The sequence below is a fragment of the Rattus norvegicus genome, chromosome X (assembly GCF_036323735.1).
Source record: "Rattus norvegicus strain BN/NHsdMcwi chromosome X, GRCr8, whole genome shotgun sequence".
In the NCBI taxonomy this organism is placed as follows: Eukaryota; Metazoa; Chordata; class Mammalia; order Rodentia; family Muridae; genus Rattus; species Rattus norvegicus.
Genome location: NC_086039.1, coordinates 113,803,421 through 113,828,194, shown reverse-complemented (window position 1 = coordinate 113,828,194; position 24,774 = coordinate 113,803,421). Strand labels below are relative to the sequence as shown.

The window sequence follows — 24,774 nt, the reverse complement described above, 5'->3', positions numbered from 1 at the left end:
ACACTTTTCTGAGTGTTCTGGAAAAGAACAGAAGAAAAGAAATGACCATCGTGTCTTTTCTTCAGAAGCCAGGGACAACTCTGGCTGCTGCTTTCACTACCCGAAGTTTCTGTCACATTGACCCTTAAACAGGTGGCACTCACTCATATTTTATTAAATCAGGTCACCTTTTTAAAGTGCTACTTTCACTGAGGCTCCAAATAGAGGCATGCACACAGACTCCTTGCTTGTGTACATTCAGTTTTACACAGCAACATGCGCATTCGAGTAGGTTGAAGATGAAGATGTCAAAACTCACAAATTCCATTCTCAGAATGTAGCAGGCTGGGTCACTAGAACTGAATGTCTTCAAGCTGACTGTCAGATCTTTTTCCAAGGGCAAAAATGAAAGATGATATGAGCCATTACAGGCCATGAACCTGTTCTCACCCATCTGATGTTTTTGCTAATTAGCTTCTTGGCCAAGTGGCAATTTGGGGCAAGTGCATGCAAGCTAGATTCCTCAGGGAGCCCACATTCCACTCTCGGCCATTACCAAAGCCACTGAGGTCCTACACTGATTCTCTCAGCTGTAGCCTCCCAGTGTCCCCAGAGCCCTGCTCTGACCTGATAAAGAAATGGAAGCGGGGGGGGGGGGGTTGGGGATTTAGCTCAGTGGTAGAGCACTTGCCTAGCAAGCGCAAGGCCTTGGGTTCGGTCCCCAGCTCCGGAAAAAAAGAAAAAAAAAAAGAAATAGAAGCAGAACATTATATTAAGTGAAAGAAAGATTTCATGAGACTTGACTGTTTTGCTACTTTTTGTTTGTTTATTTGTTTTAATGGGTTGTTGACAAATGTGTGCTCCTTGATCCATTTATTTCATTTGTGGGATTGTATCATTAAGAAACAATATGTTTTACTAAGATTAAGATTTTATCAATATTGGTAAAAGACCATTTTCCAAAATATGGCAAAGGATGAAATGACAAAGACATTTTTATAATATTATTTAAAGTAGCCCAAGACTGAAAGCCATTTGACTATCTTAATAATTGAAAACTGGGTAAGTGCATGTGAATACACTCATTTAATGGACTGTTACATGGCCATTAGCATATTTGTTATGTCGTCTATTCCAAAACATGGCTGAAAGGCTTACATTAAGGTACAAGTGGAAGAGCCTATGGTTATAGGCATGTTAATGCCTCATTGTGCTGGATTGTGGCTCACACCTGTAGTCTGAGCACTTGGTGAACTGAGGAAGATTGCCATGAGTTTGAAGCCATCATGGATTACATAGTGAGTTCCAGGCTACACAGGAAGACCTTGTCTCTCCAATCAAAAACTGTTTTTTTCCCATTGTTTTGCCAAGATCTAAATACGTTCAATAATACTAACAATGTTGAAGTACTGGATTTATAAGTGACTTGTCTTCTTTATTATTATATATGTTGTTCATAAACATAAAGTGTAAATCACAGCACCATAGTGGGAGGAGACCATTGAGGCAACAGTTATCCAGGTACAAACTCTTTTCCTTTTATGTTCACTCTGATTGTATGGATCCCTGATACTTTTTTGAGGCAGTAAGCAGTGAGATGTGGTAAAATGGTTCACTCATCTTCTTTTGAAATGGACATATATCAGAAGATAGAGTGGTGGCAACAGAATTCACCCTACTACTCTGTGTTTCGCTGGCCCCTCCACAGTCTATGTGATAAAAATTTTGCCTGTCAATATGCTTGGGCTCGTTGCTTCAGCACAATATAAACTAAAGTCTAAGTAGTCGATAAAAAAATGAGTGATCCTGGTCTGGGCATGATGGCTCAACCGGTAAAGCAAATACCCCTGGGAAGACTGAGGTCCATCTCCAGGGGCTGCATGGTAGAAGGAGAGGTGACTCCTGCAAGTTGACCTCTGATCTGTACAAGTGTCACATGGTGTGCATGCCCACACACTACTGTCCACACTCATATGTAAAATTTGAGTAAATGAATTAGCGTTTTAGAAACCGATCTCTCACAAGATCCTTGGTAAGGCTTGAAAATTTCAAGGCTTTTCAACTATTTTCCAACGTGATCTAAGCAATGAATGACATAGGTCAACACTTGTTTTCTAAGCAAGTTAGGAGTTAAGCAAGAGCAGATGCCAATCTGGTGTGAGAGTCACCTGAGTGTGGGCCATTAAGTGGTCTCTCACGAGTCTTTCCAAATTTGATTGATGGCTTAAGAAACCCTGCACCAATTACTGTGACGCAAATGTGGACTTTAAAATAAAACAGCCCTAAATTTTTAAAATGCAAGAAAAAGAAACCTAAATTGACATGATAATTAGAGTAATAGTTAACTTTGGAGTCGTTACTGTGTTTCAGGCTCCATGCTCAACATTTTACTTGAAACACCTCTACCTATCTTAGTGTTTATAATGCTATTCATTGTGTAGACCACTGTAAGTGATGCCACCGAGCTCCATAAGAGTGAAGAAACCTGGATGAGGGCAAGTAATAAAGACCTTGATTCAAGATTTGAAGTTAAGCCGGAAGACTATAGAACCCTTGCCTCTGGTGGTTTTACTGCTTCCCCATCACCTCTTAAACTCATGGGATCTTATGCAAGGAATTGAATGTGTGCTTTGTGTCATAAGATTTCTTGGGAAATATGTCCATGAAAGATCAGGCCAGTAAGCAGTCCAACCTGACAGAACATGAGACTATACTGGGACTTCTTCAAATTTTTGTTGTTGTTAGATTTATTTGAATGGATATTTGGCCTGTATGTATTTGTGAATGATGTGTATGCAGTGCTTATGGTGAACAGGAGATGATGTATTATACTGTGGGATTGGTGTTAGGCAGTTAGTTGTGATCCATGCGGGTAATGAGAATTGATTGAACTCTAGTCCTCTGGAAGAGCAGTCAGTGTTCTTAACCACTGAGGAATCTCTCTAGTCCACACTTCTAGCTTTTAATGAGGGTGTGCATATGTCCATGTGATGTTTTATTCACAATGACATAGTCACAGAAATTTTGACCATTTATGTGGAAATAAAGTATGGGGTAGTTCGATCCACATTTAACATAGGAAGGTTTTCTAGACTGTTTTCCCTCCTCGATTATGTAGTAAAGTGGAGGCAGAATGTAGGGGGAAGTAGAACAAGGGTTAGAAACACCTAATAGGCTTATTGCAAAATTCATTTGAAGGGCAAAAATAAGGCTTGTCCTGGCCACCATGTAATGTTAATTTTGCCAGGTCTTGGCTTGGGAAACATCGGAGTTCTCACTAATGTGCTAGGCTCAACTTCTAGTTATATGGGGAGGGGATAATGGCTGCAAATGGAGTAAGAATTGAGCTTCACCTTGCTGCCTTGCAGTTACAGAAGAGCTGAATATATGGATTTGTAAAGACAAAGCTAGGTATTTCCTTTCTTCTCCCAACCAGTATCGTCAAAGGCACTCTCTGTGTCCAAGAGCAACAAGGTTATTTTATTGATTGAAGATGATGTCAGATCTCTGGCAGTGGCATGATTAAAAGTGTGGGTAAATTAAAGGTTGCAGGGTTCATACTATTTTAGTTCTTGTGTATAAGGCAAGGAACCATGTCTTTAACAGTGTCATGTCTTTCCCTAGCATCCAGATGGTCATAAGGTCTTTAAGAACAGAGCCATAGCTGAATAGAAACTATGTTCAGTGTCTGTCTGTTTATTTGTTTGTTTCCTGAACTGATTTGCTTTCCTGTTAACTAGAATCTTGTATGGGAGTGGAAGAGCACGGTGGGTTCTATAAAGTGATTGGGGTTTTGAAAAGAATACAAGAAAGAGGAGAAAAACATACGGGGAAAAGAGATTTGAGACGAGTCAAGCATTCTCCAGTGAAGATCAGGGTGTCAGAAGAAATCCAGTCTTAATCAGCAAGACGAACCTAAGAAGTTTTTGGAGAGAAAAACCTGTGGCACTTTCTCTCCAGAGGCTTCCACTTGAAAGGCCTTGGCCGTTTTCTTGTGTTTCAGTTGAAACCCAGATAATTGTTTTGCTCTGAATAGGACAAAAGAAGCTTGGTGGTTCTTTACTAAACTTCTTCGCACAGTCTGATTTTGATTCCAATTAAAAGTTGCTTCTCTGCTATGAAGTGAGGGAAAGACACCCTAACATAATTACCTTGCAGATTGGATGCAGTTTTGCTTTTGATCATGATTGTAATTTTGGACCAAAACAAGATGGAAAGACAAATTTCCGGGTTTGTTCACTCTTTATCTGCTCGGTTTATTTTTGGCAACATTGCAAGGAAATAATGTTAAATTAAGCATTGTGTGGTTTTGTGGATTTTTTTTTAAACTTGAAAATTTTGGACAAGCTCCCAAAATACGATGCTCGTGTGTTTCTTCTGCATTGCTGTGCTGCTTACAGAGCCTCTGGTGTGGATTAAAGTTTTCTTTTATTTTTTTCTTTCCTTTAAAGTGATATGAATGAGTCATGGCTGGGCCAGGATGTGGTTCATGTGCAACCTTATCTAAACACACACTCTTAAATTTTATAACAGCATTGGTTGGACTTGGAGGGATTTTTTTTTTGGAGAGATTCAAAGCAGAAATTGCAAATGAAGATGACCTCAAATCCGTGTCTATGGGATGTTTGTATCTCATCTCCAATTGTAATTGTACTTAGCTTTTTTAAAACGTAGAATTCTTTTGCTGAGACCCTGGGTCACAGGAAGTGCTGAGAAAGAAAAATCAAGGCATGTTCCGCTGCATGGAGAAGGGCTGCTGGTTTGAACTGGGTACATGTTCAGCTTTCCTACTCTGGCAAGAGTGATTAGCCCTTGATCAGAGTGTAAGCGCCGTGAGAGCAGGGACTACATCGTGTGTATCTTTGTGACTCATTGTGTCTAGCACAAGGCTGGCAAATGTCTGGAATGGTCAATATTCAATAAATATTAAAGGACTCAGCTGATGCTTTGTTTTTCTTCTGCCTACTGGAGGCTGAGGCAGTAGAATCAGGAGGTTGATATTTCAGTGTTTTTTTGTTTTTGTTTTTGTTTTTAACCTCAGATCTATTTTATGATGTCTGTCTTCCCTTCTAGCTTGTAAGACAGTTACAAACTCATGAGCCTATCCTGCTACTGACACCAACCAAACATTGTTCCTAAAGGTAACTGTGGTTGTGGTTCTTAACCATCAGCCAGGGTTCCGATTGGCATGGCGTTCCAAGGCTGTGAGACTTGAACATAGCAGCACTTTCTAGGGTCACACTTCAGCCTTCCTGTCTCCGGGAGACTGGAATGACCTCCTGCATACACCTGATGAACACTAAGGTTTGCTTTCTGCCTTAGTGTGGATAGCCTTTGCCACTCATTTAAAAAGCCAAGCCACACAGGACAATACTTTCCCTTGGAAGGAGTAGTTCGGTTAACTGCTGGCTCTTGGTGGCAACTTAGAAACGACATTTTTATTTCTCCCCCCTACCCCTCCTGAACATTTCAGACTGACCAGTGGTTGGACTCTTGCCGGTGCTTACCCTGAACCTGAGTGTTAGGGGAGAGGGAATCTGCCGCTGCGGTTTCTGGAGCTGCGCATAAGCAAGAGTTTCCTATCCTGATCAAGGCTTTAAGCCTAAAAGAAAGCAGAAATAGGTACGAACCATTGGTGTGTGTGCATATGTATGTGTGTGTGCATGCCTGCTTGAATAAGTATGTATATTTGTGTGCCTGCGTGCATGGGCCCTACATTAGTGTGTGATGACCCGCACGTCCACATGACTGTTTGCTTCAGAGTGTGCTGGATGGGCGGGTGTGGCCTTGGGAGGGAGTGGCATACCTTTGAAGGTATGGGGTCTGGGACAGCTCAATGTCGACATTCTCCTGCTTTGCTGGAGAGGGGTGGAAGTGGTCTGTGCTTTAACTGCAAACATTCTTGTTTCCACCTTTTTTTTTTTCTAGAAGAAAAGAATTTGGTAGTCATCTGTCCAATTTCAGGCAACTGAAGAGGTTTCTTGAGTCCAACTTTAACAACCCCAGAGTGTCATTGGAGTGGAGAGTACAATTATGGGTTAGGTTGGTTAGCCTTTTAGTGGTTAGTTTCCACCTCTCAAAAGAATATAGATGAAACTAAAACAAGGAGAAAGAGAGCTTCTAGGGCTGGGAATGTAGCTCAGAAGTAGCATGTTTGCCTAGCATGCCTAAGACCCTGAGTTCCATTTCTAACAGCACAAAATGAAGCCATCAACAAGATAACTATTTATCTGAATTAAAAAAGTAAACCGTCCTTTTGGAAGGGTAACTGTTGGATCAGACTATCCCATAGAACAGTTGGAATGCAACTTGTGATAACCATTACCGAACGAGAAGAGCCAGAGGCTGAGTAGGCCATCTGCTGTGCACCTCCTGGATGCCCTGCAGCACGAAAGAAAGGGAGTTGCAGAGAGCCTGGAGGTGGGGTAATATCAAAGAGATAAAAACCACCTGGCAGGTAGAGTCTAGAGTTTTCCTTTAGAAACCTCTAAAGACTCAGTAGGTTGACTTTTACAGTGACTGTGTGTGTGTTCACACTGAGTTGCTTCAGATATTTTCAATGAACAGTTCATCGTTTAACATTATTGCTTACTTGTAGTACTTAACATGACTGACTTTTATTTTTCAAAAGAGTCTTTGCGTGCCTGATCAGATGCTCTGAGTAGGATAGTGTTGAGAGAGATGGGGTGGTGCATGTGCCTTCCCATTCAGTTTCTCAGATGAGAAAATAGAAGTCATGAAAAGAAGAGTACTGGGTATGGCTACCCTAGGTACCATAGTATGACTATGACGTGAATCTTAATTTGGGACTCTATTATCTGTTTTAGAAGATCCATTGTAGTTCTTTAGGAGAACATGATGGTAGTCAGGGGCGTGGTCATCATTTCTGTTTCCGAAGCATGGACTTTGATTTTTTTTTTTTTCAGTTTCTAAAAGTTGTCAGAGAACTATTTCAAATCAATTTGTCCTACCCAATAGCAGCACCAAACTATCCTAGCGCTATCCTTTGATGGCCCAAAAGAAAAGTGTCAGTAACATTTGTTCAATGACATTTTCTTATTAAATTACGGAGCATCCAAAATGAATACTAAAAAGGTTTTTTTAAGATTATATTTTGAGGGCTGGAAAGGTGGCTCAGTGGTTAAGAGCACTAACTGCTCTTCCAGAGGTTCTGAGTTCAAATCCCAGCAACCACATGGTGGCTCACAAGCATCTGTAATAAGATCTCATGCCCTCTTCTGGTGTGTCTGAGCAGCTACAGCATACATACATATAATAAATAAGTCTTATTTTAGAGTTATAGGCAATCTGAGAAAAACTACGCAGGGTTCTTTTATGCCTGGTATCAGCTAAGCTCTCTTTACCCATTATTTATTTACGTTATTATTTTGCATTTTATTTTCCTGGTCACATGCTGAAACTGCTTGATAAATGCTTTTTAGTGGGTAGATTTGCTCACTTTTCTGGCTGCACCTCCATAGCCATAGGGTATTTTTAATTTAAACAGAGTACAGGGAGATGAGCTTTGTGATTGAGAGTCTTAGAAAACAGCCCCCTCTGACTCCCCTACATGCCTGCCCCTTGTTTGCCTTTTTGAAATTAAATCAGGATCGTTTAAAGAAAAGTAAAAGAGAAATCAGTTTTTTTGGGCTAACTCTTCCTCAACATATCAGTAGTAAAGACAATAATCATGGAATTAATCTATCGTTGATCTATTCAGTCCTCTGTTTTCTTTCTGTAATGGACTGCTCACCTTCAAAAGAAACACGTTTTCTTCCCCTATAGAGGACTGATTTATACATCAGCTGGATGTTAAGCTTCCTGTTTCCCCTTCCCAGGTCAAGGGCAGCCCAAGTGCCCAATTTCTCTCTCTCTTCACAAAGCACCGCCGGCTATAGAGATGAGAAATTCTGAAGATCAGCCAAGCGGAGGAACTACGGTATTGCAACGTCTGCTTCAAGAGCAGCTTCGCTATGGCAATCCCAGTGAGAATCGTAGTCTGCTTGCCATACACCAGCAAGCCACAGGGAATAGCTCTCCATTCTCCACTGGCAGTGGGAACCCAGTCCCTCAGAATGATGTATTGAGTTCCCAGGATCACCACCAGCAGCTTGTGGCACACCCTGCTCGTCAAGAACCCCAGGGTCAGGAAATCCAGTCAGAAAACGGCGTCATGGAGAAGCAAGTGTCCCCTCGAATGCAGAATAACGAAGAACTCCCCACCTATGAAGAAGCCAAGGTCCAGTCCCAGTACTTTAGGGGCCAGCAGCATGCTAGTGTTGGAGCTGCTTTCTATGTCACAGGAGTCACTAACCAGAAGATGAGAACCGAGGGACGTCCATCAGTTCAGCGACTCACTCCTGGGAAGATGCACCAAGATGAAGGCCTTAGAGATCTCAAGCAAGGGCATGTCCGATCCTTGAGCGAAAGACTGATGCAGATGTCATTGGCTACCAGTGGGGTTAAAGCCCACCCACCTGTTACCAGTGCTCCCCTCTCCCCACCACAACCCAATGACCTCTACAAGAATCCGACCAGTTCCAGTGAATTCTACAAGGCCCAAGGGCCACCTCCAAGCCAACATAGTCTGAAGAGCATGGAACACCGCGGTCCCCCACCAGAATATCCTTTCAAAGGCGTGCCATCCCAATCTGTAGTGTGCAAGTCCCAAGAGCCAGGGCACTTCTATAGTGAGCATCGCCTGAACCAGCCAGGGAGAACAGAGGGGCAACTGATGAGGTATCAGCACCCACCTGAGTATGGGGCAGCCAGGTAAGAGTTCCCTTTCTGTCATTTCCTGGCCTCGTCCCCAATCAGCCTCTTCTGCTCTCTGCTGGGAATCTTAAGGGAAGGAACAGAACGGGCAGGTGTTTGATATGACAAATTGCCTAGTGGCTGAAGAGATGAGCAATGCTTTATTTTCCTACTGACTTGCTCTATTGCCTCCTAGGCCTGTAAAAAAAAGGGGTCAATGTTTCACGTCTGAATTCTTAAAGCCTTCCTTGAGGAGCAGAAGCAAATCATCTTGGCCTTGAATAAGTCTGCAACATTCTATCACTCACATGATTCACAAATCACTTTTGTTTGTGGGTATCGATCTGTTCCTGTTGTCTGTGCTTTCTCAGAGAATTATTGGGATCCTTTTGGATACTAAACAGTCGAGGAGATATGGTTGTTGGTGAAAGAAGAAGAATGATAGACGTATGCGGGTTCAGAATGTTTCTTGCCTTGAACTTCATGTCCAACTTCGGGGAACGTCTGAACTGGTTGTTGGCTTTTCTTGAGAGTTTGTAGCTCTCAAGAACGGTAGCTGCCTGCCGTTCATGTTTTTTAAGCATCTAGGTTAAGTTCACTTTAATGTCTGTAGAAGTTCCTCCAGATGTTCAATGGACATGGAATGCTACTATCATCTCTGTTCTGTATCTTAAGTATGTTTCCAATGCTTAATCATTCAGCTCCCATTGTCCTTTGCACAACCCACAAGATCCTATGGTTCTTTATATTATTTGTATTTTTACCATTTGGTAGACTTTCAGGACATGGTGTCGGGGAAGGGTTAAACCATGACAGATATTGCAACAGTTGTGCACGGGATCCTGGCCTCTTCCCAGGGGTAGGTAATTATGGCTGTCCAGAAGGCTTGAAGCCCCAGGTGGCTCGCAGTCCAAGACAGTGATATCACTGGCATCTTCCTCTTTGTCTCCTGGGTCCACTCATTCATTTGGGAAAGAACCTCCTGGCTAGCAGGTGGTGACTCACGAGATAAGGCACCTGGGGTGGGGTAGGGCGGAGGTAAGAGAAGTTGCCTAGAATTTCCTGGTATTTTTTTCTTTTTCTCCCCCCCAGGTCCTGATTTTTTTTTTTCCGATCCAGAGGCAATTCATTTTAAGCTCCTCCCCTTGCTTTACCGGTTTAGGACTTTTTTTTTTTTGTTTCTCCCTAACTCAGGATGATTTCTTCTTAACCCTTTGCAAGGTCCTCTTAAGCTTTCAGAAGCCTAATTTTTGATAATTTTCTGAGAACAGGAAATGGGACAAAAACAGGTCCATTCAGCTTTCAACTAGCGCACGAACCTGATTCCCATCTGCCCAGTGAAATGGAAGATCCAGGGAGAGCGCACAGCACCCTTTGACAGCCTAGCTTAGTGAAAATCCATTCAAGCTAGGAAAATTTCAAGGAAGCCCAGGGCTTTTGTTTTGCTTTTCCCATCAGTATTGAAGCATCTGAGACAGTGCCTCTCCTCCATTCTGATCTGTAGATGGGATGACGTCTGATCTGTTGCCTTGTTGGAAGCGCTGGTTGGCTATGGTGTGGAGCTGAAGCCAAAGCCCCCTGCTCAGCACATGGCCCGCCTTCTCAGGAAAGCTACTTTCAGAACTCATTCACCAGTGTTGTTTGTGATCTGAAGTGACTCCCACAGTGTTTGAAGCTAGATGGAAAAGCTCTTTGATCTGCCTAAATAAATAATGAGACAAAGAGGGGTTTTTCCTTCCCATACTGATTAAACAACCAAAGAAATTTAGCGGCACATATTTTATAGGAAGATAGGTCTAGTTTCTCCGTCTAAATTAGCTGTGGATCTCACTCTCTGTGTCTTGAAACGACAAAGCCCGTGGGGACCTGCCTTTGTTTTTGTTTTTGTCTTGTTTGTTTGTTTTTCGGTTGGGCAGGGTGCTAGGCATCTATCTAATCCAGTGCCTCCAGCAGGCTAAGCAAATGCCCTACCTTTGAACTCCTCCCACCGCCCTTGAGAAGTATTTTGACACCGAGACATATGCCAAGAGTTGATTCTCTATGGGACAGGAACAGCGTGGTTGATATTCTTAAGGGATAGTAAAATTGTCTAAGCTAGCAGTGTTCCATGTGTAGTTTGGGTATACATCAGACAAACTCTGTCTCTAGGCATTTGCATTCACTGGGTCCGGGCAGTGGCACCTATTGACAGATCTTTGGCAAAAGGAGGCAATTCAACAGCTTTCCAGAAGTCTACCATTTTTAGGTAGAGACACATTTTCCTCCTTGATTTCCTATATGGCTTGTGAATATCTTCCCAAGTAACTGTAGTTTACAGGAAGATGGTTGGATGGATGGATGGATGAGCCTACATTTTAAATTCTGAACCCACAAATGACAGATCAGTATGAAAAATAAGTTTTGTTTTGTTTTTTTGTTTATTTGTTTTTTGCTTTAACAAACTGCTATTAAAAGAAAATATCATTTTTCTTTTGCCTTTGGAGAGTCAATGAAATGTTGAGATTTGCTGTTAAAATGAACAAAATGTTATAAACAATCCTTTGATTACTTCATCATCCCCATGCCCTCCTCCCTACTTCATAAATAGCATAAATGCTCAGAACTCCAGATGGGAAAGAAGGCCAAACCATTTCAAAAAAATTTAGTATCTAAATCTTTGTCTTTCTAAGTGCTGAACCCTTTTTGCATCCTGGGTTTAGACACTGATCAGTGCTTGTAAAAAATTAAATTATTTCTGTTTATAAAGCGGCCACCCCCTTTGCAATTGCTGAAATCATGCCCAGCTCTGAGGTTTCTTGAAATGCTTTTTTTGAGCAGAATCTCAGGGTGACCTAAATCTGTAGTTCCGAACAGAGCTCCTTGTGCAATTGGAACGGTCCAGAATTATTCACAAGGTGCTCTGCGATTCACATTCACTGCCACGGAGCCTGGGAGAGGCACCATTTCAGTGGTGAGACGTTGGCTATAGGTTGTTGGTGGCACCTGCTCTGATGAGAGTGTATGTTGGAGGGCAGGTGTGGGGAGGAGCTTGCATGTGTTGCACTCGTGTTGGCAGGTGTGTGTGAAAGAGTGACAGAAGGGTATGGGGACCCTAGTCATGGAGGTAGCAGGGTAGAAAGGTGTGTGTGTGCGTGTGTGTGTGTGTGTGTTTTTGTGTGTTCGTGTGTGCAAGCACACACTCGGTTTTACTTTCCCTTTTTGTCTTTATATAAGTTCTCCTTGAGATTATGTCCTCTCTTTCAGTGCAGCTTTTCGGAGGAGTGGTCTCCTGCATAGATAGTCAGGTTCTCTCTTTGGTAGAACACTTGTAGCCCATGAGTCTTAGGAAGGAGTACAGAGTTGGGGAGAACAGGCAGGGAGGCAGATCACAGTGACCGTGGGATCATGTGATTCTATTGTCTCCTGTTGGTGGCTTGTTGTTCCCAGAGCATTTCCAGCTGCTGTGGGGTGGGAGAACCTGTAGAATGTTCTCCTTTCTGCCCCTTTATTGCTGTCATTACTCTTTCTTTTATTATTTCCTCTTCAGTGTGTTTTTGTTTTCCCTGACAGATTGCCATAGTTCTCCCAACCTGTATCTTCTTCCCAAGAGCCCCCTGTTCTCAGAGAGAACCTCATTCCAGTGCCCCGCCTTTTGATGGTGGGCAGATGCTGGAGCCCAGATGGAGTTGTTTTGCCTGGAGGGTTTCTACTCCTCCCTACCCCCCAACTACCTTAGCCTTTGCTTGTTTGCAAATCTGCCAGTGAAGGACTGAGGGTTTTTTCAACACCACAATGTTCTGCTTCCTTTTGTAGCCTGGGGAGTCAAGGGCCAGCTGTTTTGTTTTGCTTATCTTCATCCTGGGCTTATCTGACCCTAGAGACCTTCCGGAAACCTCACAGTATCCTTCCCTAGACCCCTGAGAAGCTGTGCACTGTCCAGGCCTTAACAGGCCATTCGACCCTCTGGGAGAGTGAGGCAGATGCCTCCCTGTTTGAGAGAAAGGCCCCTTTTACTTGATAAGCTTTCAGGGGAGCCATTGGGAGGAAGCCCCTTTTGAAAGTGTGTGTTCAGTTTGAAACTGTATTTAGAGAGAACATCTCCCAGGCAGTAAGTAGGCTTCCAAATCCCAAGAACAGGGGCAAAAGAGAGTGGAATGACTTCTTTCCTCTTAAAATTTGAAAGCAGGATTGGAAAATAGGAAATTTAAGATCCTCTTTCTGCCCAAGAGATTTAACACCATCCCCCACCTCAAATCCCTGGACATTCTAACTCTATATTGAAAGTCAATTAAAACAGCTCTTGGAAAGAGAACGGGTAGTTGTGTTGACCTGCATGGAAATTGAAGGTCCACAGAATAGAAAATGCGAACCTTTCACCTAGTAAGTTCATAAGCCACCCCCTGGCTTTAGAACAACTGAAAGTTTTCAGCTCTTGGAAAGAAAAGTTATGAATGGCACCAACTTTCCAGTTGTGGTCATTAATATCTTATCACACGTTCTATATGTAAGTTATTTGCATGATTTCTTCAATATTAAACAATTATTTCCAGTGACTTATATGTAAAATTGGACAAATGTGTGTATGCTAGAGCCACATATCGGAACGTAGGACAGACCTTAGAGTCTAAACAGGTTTGAATACTTTTCTCAGTATCTAGGTCATTGGATGTGTTCTTGAGTCGATGTTTGCAATGATTTGGTTGTTGTAAACAGCCCGTATAGGGAGGAGTTTTGGGGGATGCTGGTGCCTGGAGTGTATGAAAGAGAAATGCATTAGAGCATCTGGATTGGTGGTCATTTGTCCAACTTCCATCAGGAATTTTATGCACATTAGCACAATGATTAACAGGTTATTCTATGTCAAAGATACTTAACAAGGCAAACACATCTCACTGGTAGATAAGAAGCTATAATTCTTATAGAGTCAAAACATGTGAAGATCCCAGTATTTTAGCAATTTATTTTCATCCGTGCCTCTCTAGAACTCACTATGTAGACCAGGTTGCTCATGAACTTACAAAGATCTGCTTGCCTCTGCTTTTTCCTGAGTGTTCGTACTAAAGGTGTGTGCCACCGTGCCCAGAAGATAATTTTAAAAAGGTTTATTTTTATAATTTTATAAAGGTTTATGAGTAATTTGCTTGCATGTATGTCTGTGCTACACATGCATGCCTGATGCCCACCAGAACACAGCAAACCATCTCATACAACATGGCTGTTCTGTAGGTCTGAGAAATCAAACCGAGGTTCTCTAAAAGAGCACCCAAAATGCTCTTAACCACAGAACCACCTCTCCAATTTCTATATTAAGTAATGAAACAAGGTTGCCCAGCTAGTGAACAGTGACAAAAGTCTCTCAAGTTCCTTTATTGGGATTTCTAGAGACTTTTTGTGTTTAGTAATTAGGTACCAAAAAAACAGCATACCAATGTTTTCTTTCTGAACATTCTGTAAGCAATAAGTTGGGGGTTTATGGGTTGCTGCTCAGAAATTAATGGTGCCAGAAGATGGAGTGGGATCCTACCACTAACTCCCCTGAATTAATTCTCCTCAATCTCTCTGTTTCTCTGTCTCTTTCTGTTTGTTTCCTTCAGGGTGGGACTCGGGGCCTTCCGCACTTCAGGCCTGTGTTCTTGCCCTGTACGTCACCCTAATCCTCAGCACAGCTCTTTTCTTCCCTGAGTCTTTGTTTCACTCTGTTCAGTAAAATAATTTCTTTAAAGCCTTTCTAATTTCTAAATGTGGTGATTCAGTATATCAAGTGGTATGGTGGTGTTGCTTGTGTCCCCAAGCCTTTAAATCACCACTTCATCTGTAGTATTAAATTGATAACTGGAATGGGCAATAATTATTTGGTGTCTTGAAATGCAACGAACGTCTTCATCTCTTTAAGTCATTCTCGAGTGGAGGAATTCTCCAAGGTGGCCACAAGTGGAAAGGTGAAAGGTGGTGGAATGACTGCTTGAAATAAGCCAGTAAACATTTTTTACATTTAAGTCTGCATGTGATGGGTTGCATACGTAAAGTTTTTTCAGACAGGTTCAGTTTTCAGTCAACCACATGAGCATTACTTTGTACAAAAGGAATTTTAAACGAGTGAGCAATGAATGTGGAGATAGCCATCTTAAGATTCTCCTACTTACCTCAGAAGTTATCTGGTTTCATCTCCAAGAGGAGCATAGCTAGTGAGCAGTAGCAGTTGGACAGAGTCTCAAAATGTTTCGGTAAGAAGGAGCTCGAGAAGTCGTGGATGGGGATCTAACTCTGCCTACTTCTCATTCTACCTGAATTTGGGGAGGAATAGCTCCGTGTGTCTTGGGGATGAATTTAATCAGAGCTTGCATTTTGTGTTTTTCAGGGCAACACAGGACATCGCCTCGCTGTCTTTCTCAGCCAGGAACTCTCAGCCTCACAGCCCTACTTCGTCCTTGACAGCTGGGGCTGCCAGCTTACCCTTGCTGCAGTCTCCACCATCCACTCGATTGTCTTCTGGTCAACACGGCTTGGTCTCGAACCAAGGAGACCACTCTGCTCACCTGCCGAGGCATCAGCAGCATCTTCTTCCGAATCAGAGTCATCAGGGGGACCACTACCGGCACCCCCAGCCCAGCCTGACTCCAGCCCAGCAGCAACCAGGAGAAGCCTACTCAGCTATGCCTCGGGCTCAGCAGGCAGCTGCTTATCAGCCCATGCCAGCTGACCCTTTTGCCATCGTCTCTAGAGCTCAGCAGATGGTTGAGATCCTCTCTGATGAGAATCGCAACTTGCGGCAGGAGTTGGATGGATGCTACGAGAAGGTGGCAAGACTGCAGAAGGTACGGCTCCCCCTGAGGGTCAGTTCTACTCTTTGAATCTTTTTGGTGGGACTTGTTAAGTGACTGTATAAAAGTTCATCTGTGTGAGTATATCTTTAAGATTCTTCTTCTGATGTTGGTCAAACTTTAGAAAACCTCTTTGCTTGTCTAGGATAACTAAGTTTTTCCTCTTTTTATTACCATACCTTAATTATATGAAATAATGGGTTTCATGGCGAAATTTTTATAGGAATTTTAAACGAGTGAGCAATGTATTATCGTGTAATATCATGTATATTTTTGTACGCCCCCCCCCTCGTTTTGTTAACAGGAGTAACATTTTACATTTTTACTAAAAGAAATATACTATCGATTTCCCAGACTCTGCAATCCTAGAAAACTTAGTTGATTATTTTATTCAAAAAATCCTCAGAGATAGTTCTTCACAAAGAATATTAGTAAGGCCTGTGTTCGGAAAAAAAAAAACTAACAGCATTTAAAAGCCTTTTGTCTTGATTATGGTTTCTCCATATGATTTTGGCCTCAAAAATATAAAGCCATAGTACATAGTTACTAGGAAAATCCCAGCAGCTGAGAGTTTGTATGCTTTATGAAAAGGCTGACAGTGCTTTTCCTTGTGGGAGCTCTCCTCTTCTCCTCCCTGCGTTTGCTTTGGTCTTTGACCACAGATCCAGTTCAACATCTGCTCTCTTTCTCTTGGTGTGTGTGTGTGTGTGTGTGTGTGTGTGTGTGTGTGTGTGTGTGTGTGTGTGTGTGTGTGTGTTGAGGGGGCACACACAAAAGGAGCTTAGCATTACAGCTGGGTGACAGGTGACAGCCATAGGCAGAGGGAATTTTTTTTAAAAAAAAGTGTCCCCAGTTACCCTTCTTCCCTGTTTCCCCCACACCCACTGTCTGTTTCAACTGGGACTTTAACTTCGAAGCGTGTCCTAAGGCCCAAACCTAAGTTTTTTGCCTCGGTGACTCTTAGTGAGTTATGCCTCTGGCAGTTTCTTTGTAGCTTTTGTCCATGAGGGAATTCACGTGGCGTGATCTTTCGAACTGTTCTGGGAAGGTGAGGCTGAAGGTGGGGATGGAGAGACACTTGCTTTGCATTGTTCAGTAGCTCTGTCCCTAGGAGACAAGAGGAATGGAAGGTTTAGGGGCCTGCAGGATGCTGAGAATTCACTGACACCAGATCTTTTACCTAAAGGAGAAGTGGGCTTATTTTTCCATAGTAAAGTGATTTTTTTAAAAAATATATAATGAAAAAGATCCCTCCCCTTCTTACTTTCTTCAAATCTGTTTGGGGGCTCTCAGGATGGATTGAGAGCTATTACTTTGTCTTGATTTTATTTTTTTCTGTCTTCTTAGGTTGACAATAAATACGCCTTGCTCATTTCACATTCATGCCATCCATGGGTTTTGTTCATTGATTAGAAACCCCACTTCGCTGAGTAGACCTCCTCTAACGTTTAATTGGCCTTGGCCTGGCCTCCTCTTTGACACAATCACCCAGGACTGAACTCAGATCTTCCTTGCCAAAGGATCGTGATGACAGGGACACTGCTAGGAGCTGGGTTGGGAAACTAGTTTAGGTAGCAGAATAGGAACTTTGTTGATTGTTTGTTCCTTGTGCAGAAATACATCAGAAAAGTACAATCATCATTCGCTGCAGTGTCTGCAGAAGCACAGTGTAAGCCAAGGCTAAGGTTGAGACAGGTAGGGGAGAAAAAGAAATTAAAAGTAGGGGAAGATAAGATTCACACAAGATAGATGCTAGAGCTAGGAAAAAATTGGAACACAAGGTCTTGAGGACAGGAAGTAGAATGAGCAAGTCTGGAAACCCATGGGCACTCTTCCTCTCTTCTCCCTATTCCGTCATGCATGCCCAGCCAGTGGATCCTCCCTTCAGGGAAAGCTTTATCTATCACACAGCTCTTTGGAAAGGGACAGTATGTCCACAAGGGGAAGGGGACTGGTTAGCACCAGATCCTTAACAAGCAGGCTGTGCACTTTGAGAAGAGGGTCTGTCTTCTTAGGTGTGGCCTTCTGGGCCGGAAGTAAGAAGCCTCAGTTTCGCTGGTCTGCTTCTTTCACAGCAACACCACCTGGCCTGCTCTTTCAAACGGGAAGTGCTTCTTTTCTCCTCTCCAGCAGTTGATTTTCCCGTTAAAGCTCCATCCAGCACAGACCCTGCGGATCTTGTCTCTAAAATGCCACTCACCAGTTTTCACCTTCTGTGCTGCTATCTTGGTGCCATCTGCAAGGCGAAAAACACTTTCATGTCTGCTCTTTTCAGGAGTGTAAGCCTCATTTGTTTGTAGGCAGTCCTGTCTCCAGCGGGATTTTGAAGATGGGGGCAGCTGGAATTGGAGTTGATTGAAATCCTCCCTCCCCTCCCCCACCCTCCATTGGGGCGCCTGTTTATTTCACCCCCTAAAGTCCCCGGAGCTTTGTTCGGGAAGAGTAGAAAACTGAGAAGAAATGCAGAGTGCTTGGAAGAGTCAGACTTAATTTGACAATTGCTTAATAGGCCAGGGGGTTTATTTGTCTTATACAAATTATATGCAAATAATCTCTGCGGTTATTACACAGGCACTGGAGCTGTACTGATCGCAAGACTCTGGAGTCTAATTTCTTCCTTTCTTCCTGTTTCTCTCTCATTCTGGACAAGAGTCTTTTTCTGATTTTTTTTTCCTTCTCCTTTTATAAGATTTGCAGAGAGGTGCCATAAAGCAACACAAATCCTGAATTTCAGTTAGAAATCTGCACTAGTTTCCCACTGACTCTGGTGACTATGGGATAAAGTCCAAATGCCTGACATTTAAAACCATTTTATGACCTGACTTCAGTCCATCTTCACGGCCACATCCCTCTAGCTTCCCTGTGGCTACCACACAGTGTCCAGCCAGATTAGACTCCTGGTCATTCTGGGAATGCATTTGCTTACTCAGAATAGAATACCCTTCCACTCACCTCTGCCCATTGAAATCCAATCCAGCTTTCAGGATCCGACTCTAAATGCCATCTCTCCCTGAAATTATTTTCCTCCCCTCCCCCAAACAGGGATAACTTCGCTCGTTCTTTTGGCTTTGTATTGTTAGTCCTTGTTTTCTTAAAGCTGTAGTTTGCCCTCTATTCTCTGACTTGATTATATTGAAAGTTCCTTGAAGGCAAGGATAATGTGGATGTTCTTGCTCTGGTTTGCACAGTTCACAGTTTAATCAGATCTTCTTAACTATTTGACCCTTGATTAAATAGTCGTGAAAGCGAATTGAATTATACTACAGGACACTTTGGGATTTCAGGGCTTATACTTGCTGTTGATCTGTACTTGGGGTAGATAGTTTAACTACTTTCTAAATAGAGCAAGCTACATTGCCTAGGCAGATGTCAGAACAAAATGAGAGAACTGCAAAGAAGTCCTTTGAGTGCTTCAAAATAAAGTTATTACAATATTATTAATATTTTCTAAATCAGAAGATAATTTAGAAATTAATGTCATGTATGAAGTCTATTTTATCATAGTACCTCCCATGAAGGCAGAAATTACACTGCCCAATGTTCACTCCAGAGAGAGAAAGAGAGAGAAGAGAGAGAGAGAGAGAGAGAGAGAGAGAGAGAGAAGAGAGAGAGAGAGAGAGAGAGAGAGAGAGAGAGAGTCTTGCTTTTGTCCTAAGGAAATCCCATGAAGCATTTGAGTCATTTACTGAGTTTACAGTCAGTCTGAAAGAAGATGCCACTTAAGTGTTTCCTGTATGGTTCTAAACGGTCATTTCCATCCAACTCCTAGTAACACTTTCTTCCTTCCTTTCTTTCTCTCTCCCTCTCTCTCTCTCCCTCCCTTCCTTCCTTCCTTCCTTCCTTCCTTCCTTCCTTCCTTCCTTCCTTCCTTCCTCCCTCCCTCCCTCCCTCCCTCCCTCCCTTCTCTTATGTTAAAGGTGGAGACTGAAATCCAACGGGTCTCTGAGGCATATGAGACCTTGGTGAAGTCGTCTTCCAAAAGAGAGGCTTTGGAGAAAGCCATGAGGAACAAGCTGGAGGGCGAGATTAGAAGGATGCATGACTTCAACAGAGATCTGCGAGGTGAGTGACAAGTGGACTTCACTTTCTAGTTCTTTTGTTTGTTTGCTTGTTTGTTTTTAAGACAATGTGTCTTTACCCATTTGGGGCTGGCCTAAGACTTACAACATAGTCTTTGCCAGCCTTATATTCTACAATTTCCCTGCTTTACTCTCCCAGGCAGTGAGGATGAAAGCATGTGCTGGCCTACATCTGGCTCTTGCTTTAGACCAACTTGTATTACTTGAAGATTCACACTTGAAAATTCAGGACTGTGGCACCCACCCCTGTTTGTCCAAAAATATGCTGACCTTTGCCAAAGGCTAGTATTTAGAAGGCAAACTGTATGTGCATTAATCATCTTCATATTCCACAGACCGTCTCGAGACTGCCAACAAGCAGCTGGCAGAAAAGGAGTACGAGGGGTCCGAGGACACCAGGAAGACCATCTCTCAGCTCTTTGCCAAACGTAAGTCTGCAAACCCCAGAGGCAGGTATGAATGTATTGAACAGGTCTGAAGATGTTGCAGGTATGGATAGAGGTATCATTTATGAAAATGTTGCCTGGCTCTTCTCTTTAGCTTTCTAGAACAACCAGGAAAGAATGAATATCTTTTTCCTGTTAGTGCCTGAAAGACCAAGAAGGAGTATTCTTTGCACTGTCAGAGAAAACCCATTAGAATTCCTGCCATCGTAAAGGCTAGCTGAGGAAAAGACCCTAGGGAATACTGTCCTCAATAATGCCAAAGGAATTATCATAGGCGATTCCATATGCTGGCTCTAGATGGGATGACCATACAGGACAATCATTAATGTTTGAAATCCCCAGCCTATACCATGGGTTCACCTATCAGACACTTACTGCTGTGTCATATTATTACCCACTGGCAGATTGTAGTTTAAGCAGGAAGAGCTTTGGCTGTGACTTGAACTCATGGTTCTGATTACAGAGTTGGAGGGTATGGGGCTGGGCAGAGCTGTGCTTTCCTCATAATAGTGTTTCCTTTGTCTGGAAATACTCCTAGGACTGTAACAATGAATTAATCCTCTTCTTTATCGAGTCCCTAATGGACTCCACCCAGCTAGACAATGCCTAATTCTTTCCAATTGCTATAATAAAAGTCGCAATAAAAACTTCATAGTAGATGGAGTCCACTGGGAGAATGAATTGGGTTGAGAACAGATGAACTGTCCTTGTTTCGACAGATGCCTAAACTTGGCTCCCCAATCCCCCACCCCAGCCTCCCTCAGTGCAACTTCCACTGAAGTTCTTCTTGTTGGGGACATGACAGTCTCTTCTATTTTTGCTGGGTCTCCCGGTGACCCTTTCATGTCATTCTGTGCAGTTCCCAGTTGGCTTTTACAAGTCTGTTTGATCTTCATTGACAATATTCCCTTCCCTGCCTGGGTTGCTCTGTTGTACTCTGGCTCCAGAACAGTTTTTCTTCCTCTCGGCCCTGAGCCTCCTGTTCCTTTGTCAGTAGTCTTAAGGGCAAGGAATGTTGTTTTTTCTGGTGTCATCAGAACCTAGGGAAAATTGTGAAGTTGCTTTTGTGGTATCACTGTTACCCTGGAAGCTAGTTCAGTGGTAGGAAGACGGTGGCAGCCTCCCAGAATAAAACAAAACATATGGATTCTTGCCCTGCATCTTCCAGTTTTTACTCCTCTGTGTGAAGAAATGGTATTTCAGGTACTCTCAGAGCTCTGGCATGGGTTTATAAAATTCAGTTAGTTACTAGGCGGCATTATATTAACAGCAGGGTGAAACTACTGTCAGTGGTTCTAAAACTAGGTGAAGACGAGAGCATGCCTTTTTGACCCCTTTGTTTCTTGTGCCCTTGGGCATCCAAAGGGCCCTGGAAGATGGGAACTGTAACCGGAAGAAAGAGAGCTCTTTTGAAAAACCTTCCCTGGGAATATATACTCCAGCAACCCCAGAGAGACAGAAGCAGTTCAAGCCAGGAGGCAGTTGGGTACAGTAGAAAGACCTTAGCTCGAGTCTAGAATGCACCCCTCATTTTCCAGGAGCTCTTGCAAGTCAGTCATGCTTGCTTTCCAAGTCCTGTTTCCTTGTATGCAAAATAGAGAAGCGAAGAATGATACCTCATATCCTTGTTCTGAGAATTAAGCTAGCACCATGTCTGATATGTAGTGAGCGTTCAGCAAATGTTCATTTCTTTCCGAGGTACCTTGATTCAAATAAGGGTCTGTGGGAAAGGAGTCCAAACTGGCATCCTGGAGATAGTGTTCAAGGTCTTCAAAGGAAGACCACCTCTACATACATGTCCACACTAACATGTCTCTGTGATGAGGTTTGTCCTAGTCACTGGAGAGGTACCTGGAAAAACATGAGACATACAGTGTATGTCATTGTCCCTTGTAGCTGTACTTTAGTACTAAATTCGGAAACAAAATTACTACTCTTACAGCTCTGGTAACACTTAGCCATCATATTTTAAAAGTTAATATAAAAGAATCAGTCACGTTTAGTTAAAAGACATATTTTGAAGCCTTTAATTCTTTTTCCTCATTAATCATGGTGATGATTATCATTCTCATGTGTCCCTCATTTAAATAAATCCTTTTATCTCATCAGATCCTTAGGAAATATGGATGACAAAAGACGGGATACTGTCACCTGTGCTTGCATTATAGAGGGTTTTTATCCTTTCATATGATCTTTTTACTTCCTCTCCTGTCCTTCCATTTTGTCTACTTTTCCTTATTAAAAACGTAAGCATATTATTCCTAGGTGTTTCCAATTTTGGACCTGATCATTCAAACCTCCTTGACTTCCCTGGGTGTGGGTCTGGTGTAGAAAAGAAGCTGTGTAGTTTGTATTTTAGTTAAAAAATATTTTGATTATTGTTGCTGAGTAATAGGAATTATACAGGGGCTAGGAACTGCAGTAGACAGGTATTTGAATAACACTTGTCATGCATTGTTGTTTTAAGGGCAATACTCTTTCCTATTATAGCATAAGGCATGGGAATATAGTATAAGGCATGGAGCAAGTTAAATAGTATCTAGCCCTACGATTTTAGCTTTAGTGAGTCTGTGCTTTTGGACTATGGCCCTTACAAATGTGGCTCAGTCCCTATTCTTGTTTACTGTGCTAGGATCAGAGGGGCCTAGAGTCAGGGTATTTTTCTTTAGCCTGGAACATGTTAAAATGAACATTATCCCTTCTCCAGACTGGTTAGCATCCAAAATATTCCAATAAGTTAGGTTCTGGTTAAAGTTTCTCCTCAGGGCATGCCTTGTTGAGAAGAACAGAATGCTCTGGGATATTTCATAATGGTCACCCCCCACCCCCACCCAACCGCCAGTCACAAATAACACGAGGAAATATTTTTCTGGTCTCCTGGAAGAATCTAGATGAACACCTGATGGCAAAACTTCTAAAAATGTGGGTGTTCCAGTATGAGTGGCTCTCCCAGGAATTAGCTCTCACATGTGTGCATACTGAGCCACCAGCAATTTATCAGTTATATAGTTCAGGGTTTCCTAACTAGCCTCGGGTTTCCATAGTCCCTGCTCATGGAATTCTAATTTGATAAATTGTGATCCCCTGTCCACAGGTCTCCTGCTTTAAGGGCAGAAGCTCCTCCAGTGAACTTCACTTCTGAGGGCTCCCTACAGATCTCTCCTCAATTGTCTTTTTTTTTTTTTTAATTCGGCCGTTTAAACTTCTGATAATGTGGAGTCTTGTTTTTTTAAATTCCTTTCATGCTGTATTAGAAACCAGAAGTTCTATTATTCTACTTTAGAAGAAAAAAAATTAAGACATGGCTAGTCATGGACCTAACTGCCTTTCATGTTTAAGTAGGAAAGGTCCAGGCAGGGCAGAAGCTAGAATCAAGGCTCTATTTAAATGGAGCATCATAGATTCGAGGCTCAGACTTGTGATATTTACTGAACTACCCTTGCATGGTTGAGATAAATGCCATTTCATTTTGCTACCTCATTTTGCTCAGATTTTGCTTGTTCAGTTTCATTTGAACAGAGATAAGGGATTGATTGTGATGCTATTTTCTGTGTTTCAGTGTTTTTTTCTCCTGCTCCTTTCGAGTATATTTTCTTTATCCTGCTTGACAAAGACTCTTCTTTGTGGTTTCCATGTGCACACAGATAAGGAAAACCAGCGGGAGAAGGAAAAGCTAGAAGCTGAGCTGGCTACTGCCCGTTCAACCAACGAAGACCAAAGGCGACACATTGAAATCCGAGACCAGGCATTGAGCAATGCCCAGGCGAAGGTGGTGAAACTGGAAGAAGAGGTAGGTTCCCTCAGGTAGCATATGAGCCTGAGAGTAAAAGCTGGGGAGCTCATAGCACTGGGTTTCTTATCCGTTTGAATATGCAGCTTATACAGTATTACAACAGAGACAGATTTTGGCTATTCAGTTTTATCTGGACAGAAATAAGGGATAGACTGCTGCTCGGATTCCATTTTCTATGTTTCAGAGTTTCGCTCTCTTATTCATTTTCTAACGTATTTTATTTATCCTGCATGACAGAAATTCTTCAGTGATTTCTCCTTTATGGCTGGTACTCTGCTTCTGACTGTGACTAACAATTAGAAGCACTTTTTAGTGATTCTTCCATTCTAAAGAGGAGACGGTATCTACAAAAATCCTCATGCACACACACACACACACACACACACACGAGAATATATTTATATATGCCAGAATATGAAATCATTACCATTACAAAGGAGGCAATTTCCATTCTCCTATTTATTTAATAAACAGTTTCTATACCACAAGTTCTCCCTAGTACCTTAGCCTTGCCTTTAGCCTCTTCTTACTAAGCTTTAAACATTTACCTTCAAAGGACTAGAGAATGATTCCAGATATTTTAAAATACTCCACTGATCTTGCAATTGGAATGGTCCCGTTCTCCCCACACTCGATGGAAAGTCAAACCTGACCTTGTCCTAGGTCAGAAATGCATCTTGACAGCCCTGTCTTTGCTATTGAATTTGACAATATTGTTTGGAGATAGAAGCAGTCTTCAGAGGTCTGGGACAAAAATAAGACCCAGGGAGAGTTCATAGTTTATGTCAGGAGAATGCATTGGTAAAGATCTTTGTTGTGGCTTAGAGACCAGTTTTAAAGAATGTTATTATGTGGTGCGGTTGAATTTGTCAGCTCTTTGTGTGAGTAGATGGAGCCATCCCTTGACAAATACAAGGGCCTCT

The 24,774-nt window shown here is 42.4% G+C and overlaps 1 protein-coding gene across 6 annotated transcripts in view; it reads left to right on the top strand.

Annotated features, from left to right (window-relative positions):
- Positions 1 to 24,774, top strand: part of Amot (angiomotin) — a 58,857-nt gene that overhangs the window by 9,652 nt on the left and 24,431 nt on the right. For 2 of the 6 annotated variants that reach the window (XM_006257420.5, XM_006257421.3), the window contains 6 exons: positions 5,453 to 5,601; positions 7,818 to 8,751; positions 15,071 to 15,527; positions 19,451 to 19,595; positions 19,948 to 20,040; positions 23,703 to 23,848. In XM_006257420.5, coding sequence (XP_006257482.2) covers positions 7,880 to 8,751; positions 15,071 to 15,527; positions 19,451 to 19,595; positions 19,948 to 20,040; positions 23,703 to 23,848 — 1,713 coding nt within the window. In that variant the 5' untranslated portion in view covers positions 5,453 to 5,601; positions 7,818 to 7,879. The remainder of the gene's footprint in view (positions 1 to 5,452; positions 5,602 to 7,817; positions 8,752 to 15,070; positions 15,528 to 19,450; positions 19,596 to 19,947; positions 20,041 to 23,702; positions 23,849 to 24,774) is intronic. The other 4 variants (XM_006257423.5, XM_006257422.3, XM_063280350.1 and 1 more) reach the window with 2 other exon arrangements.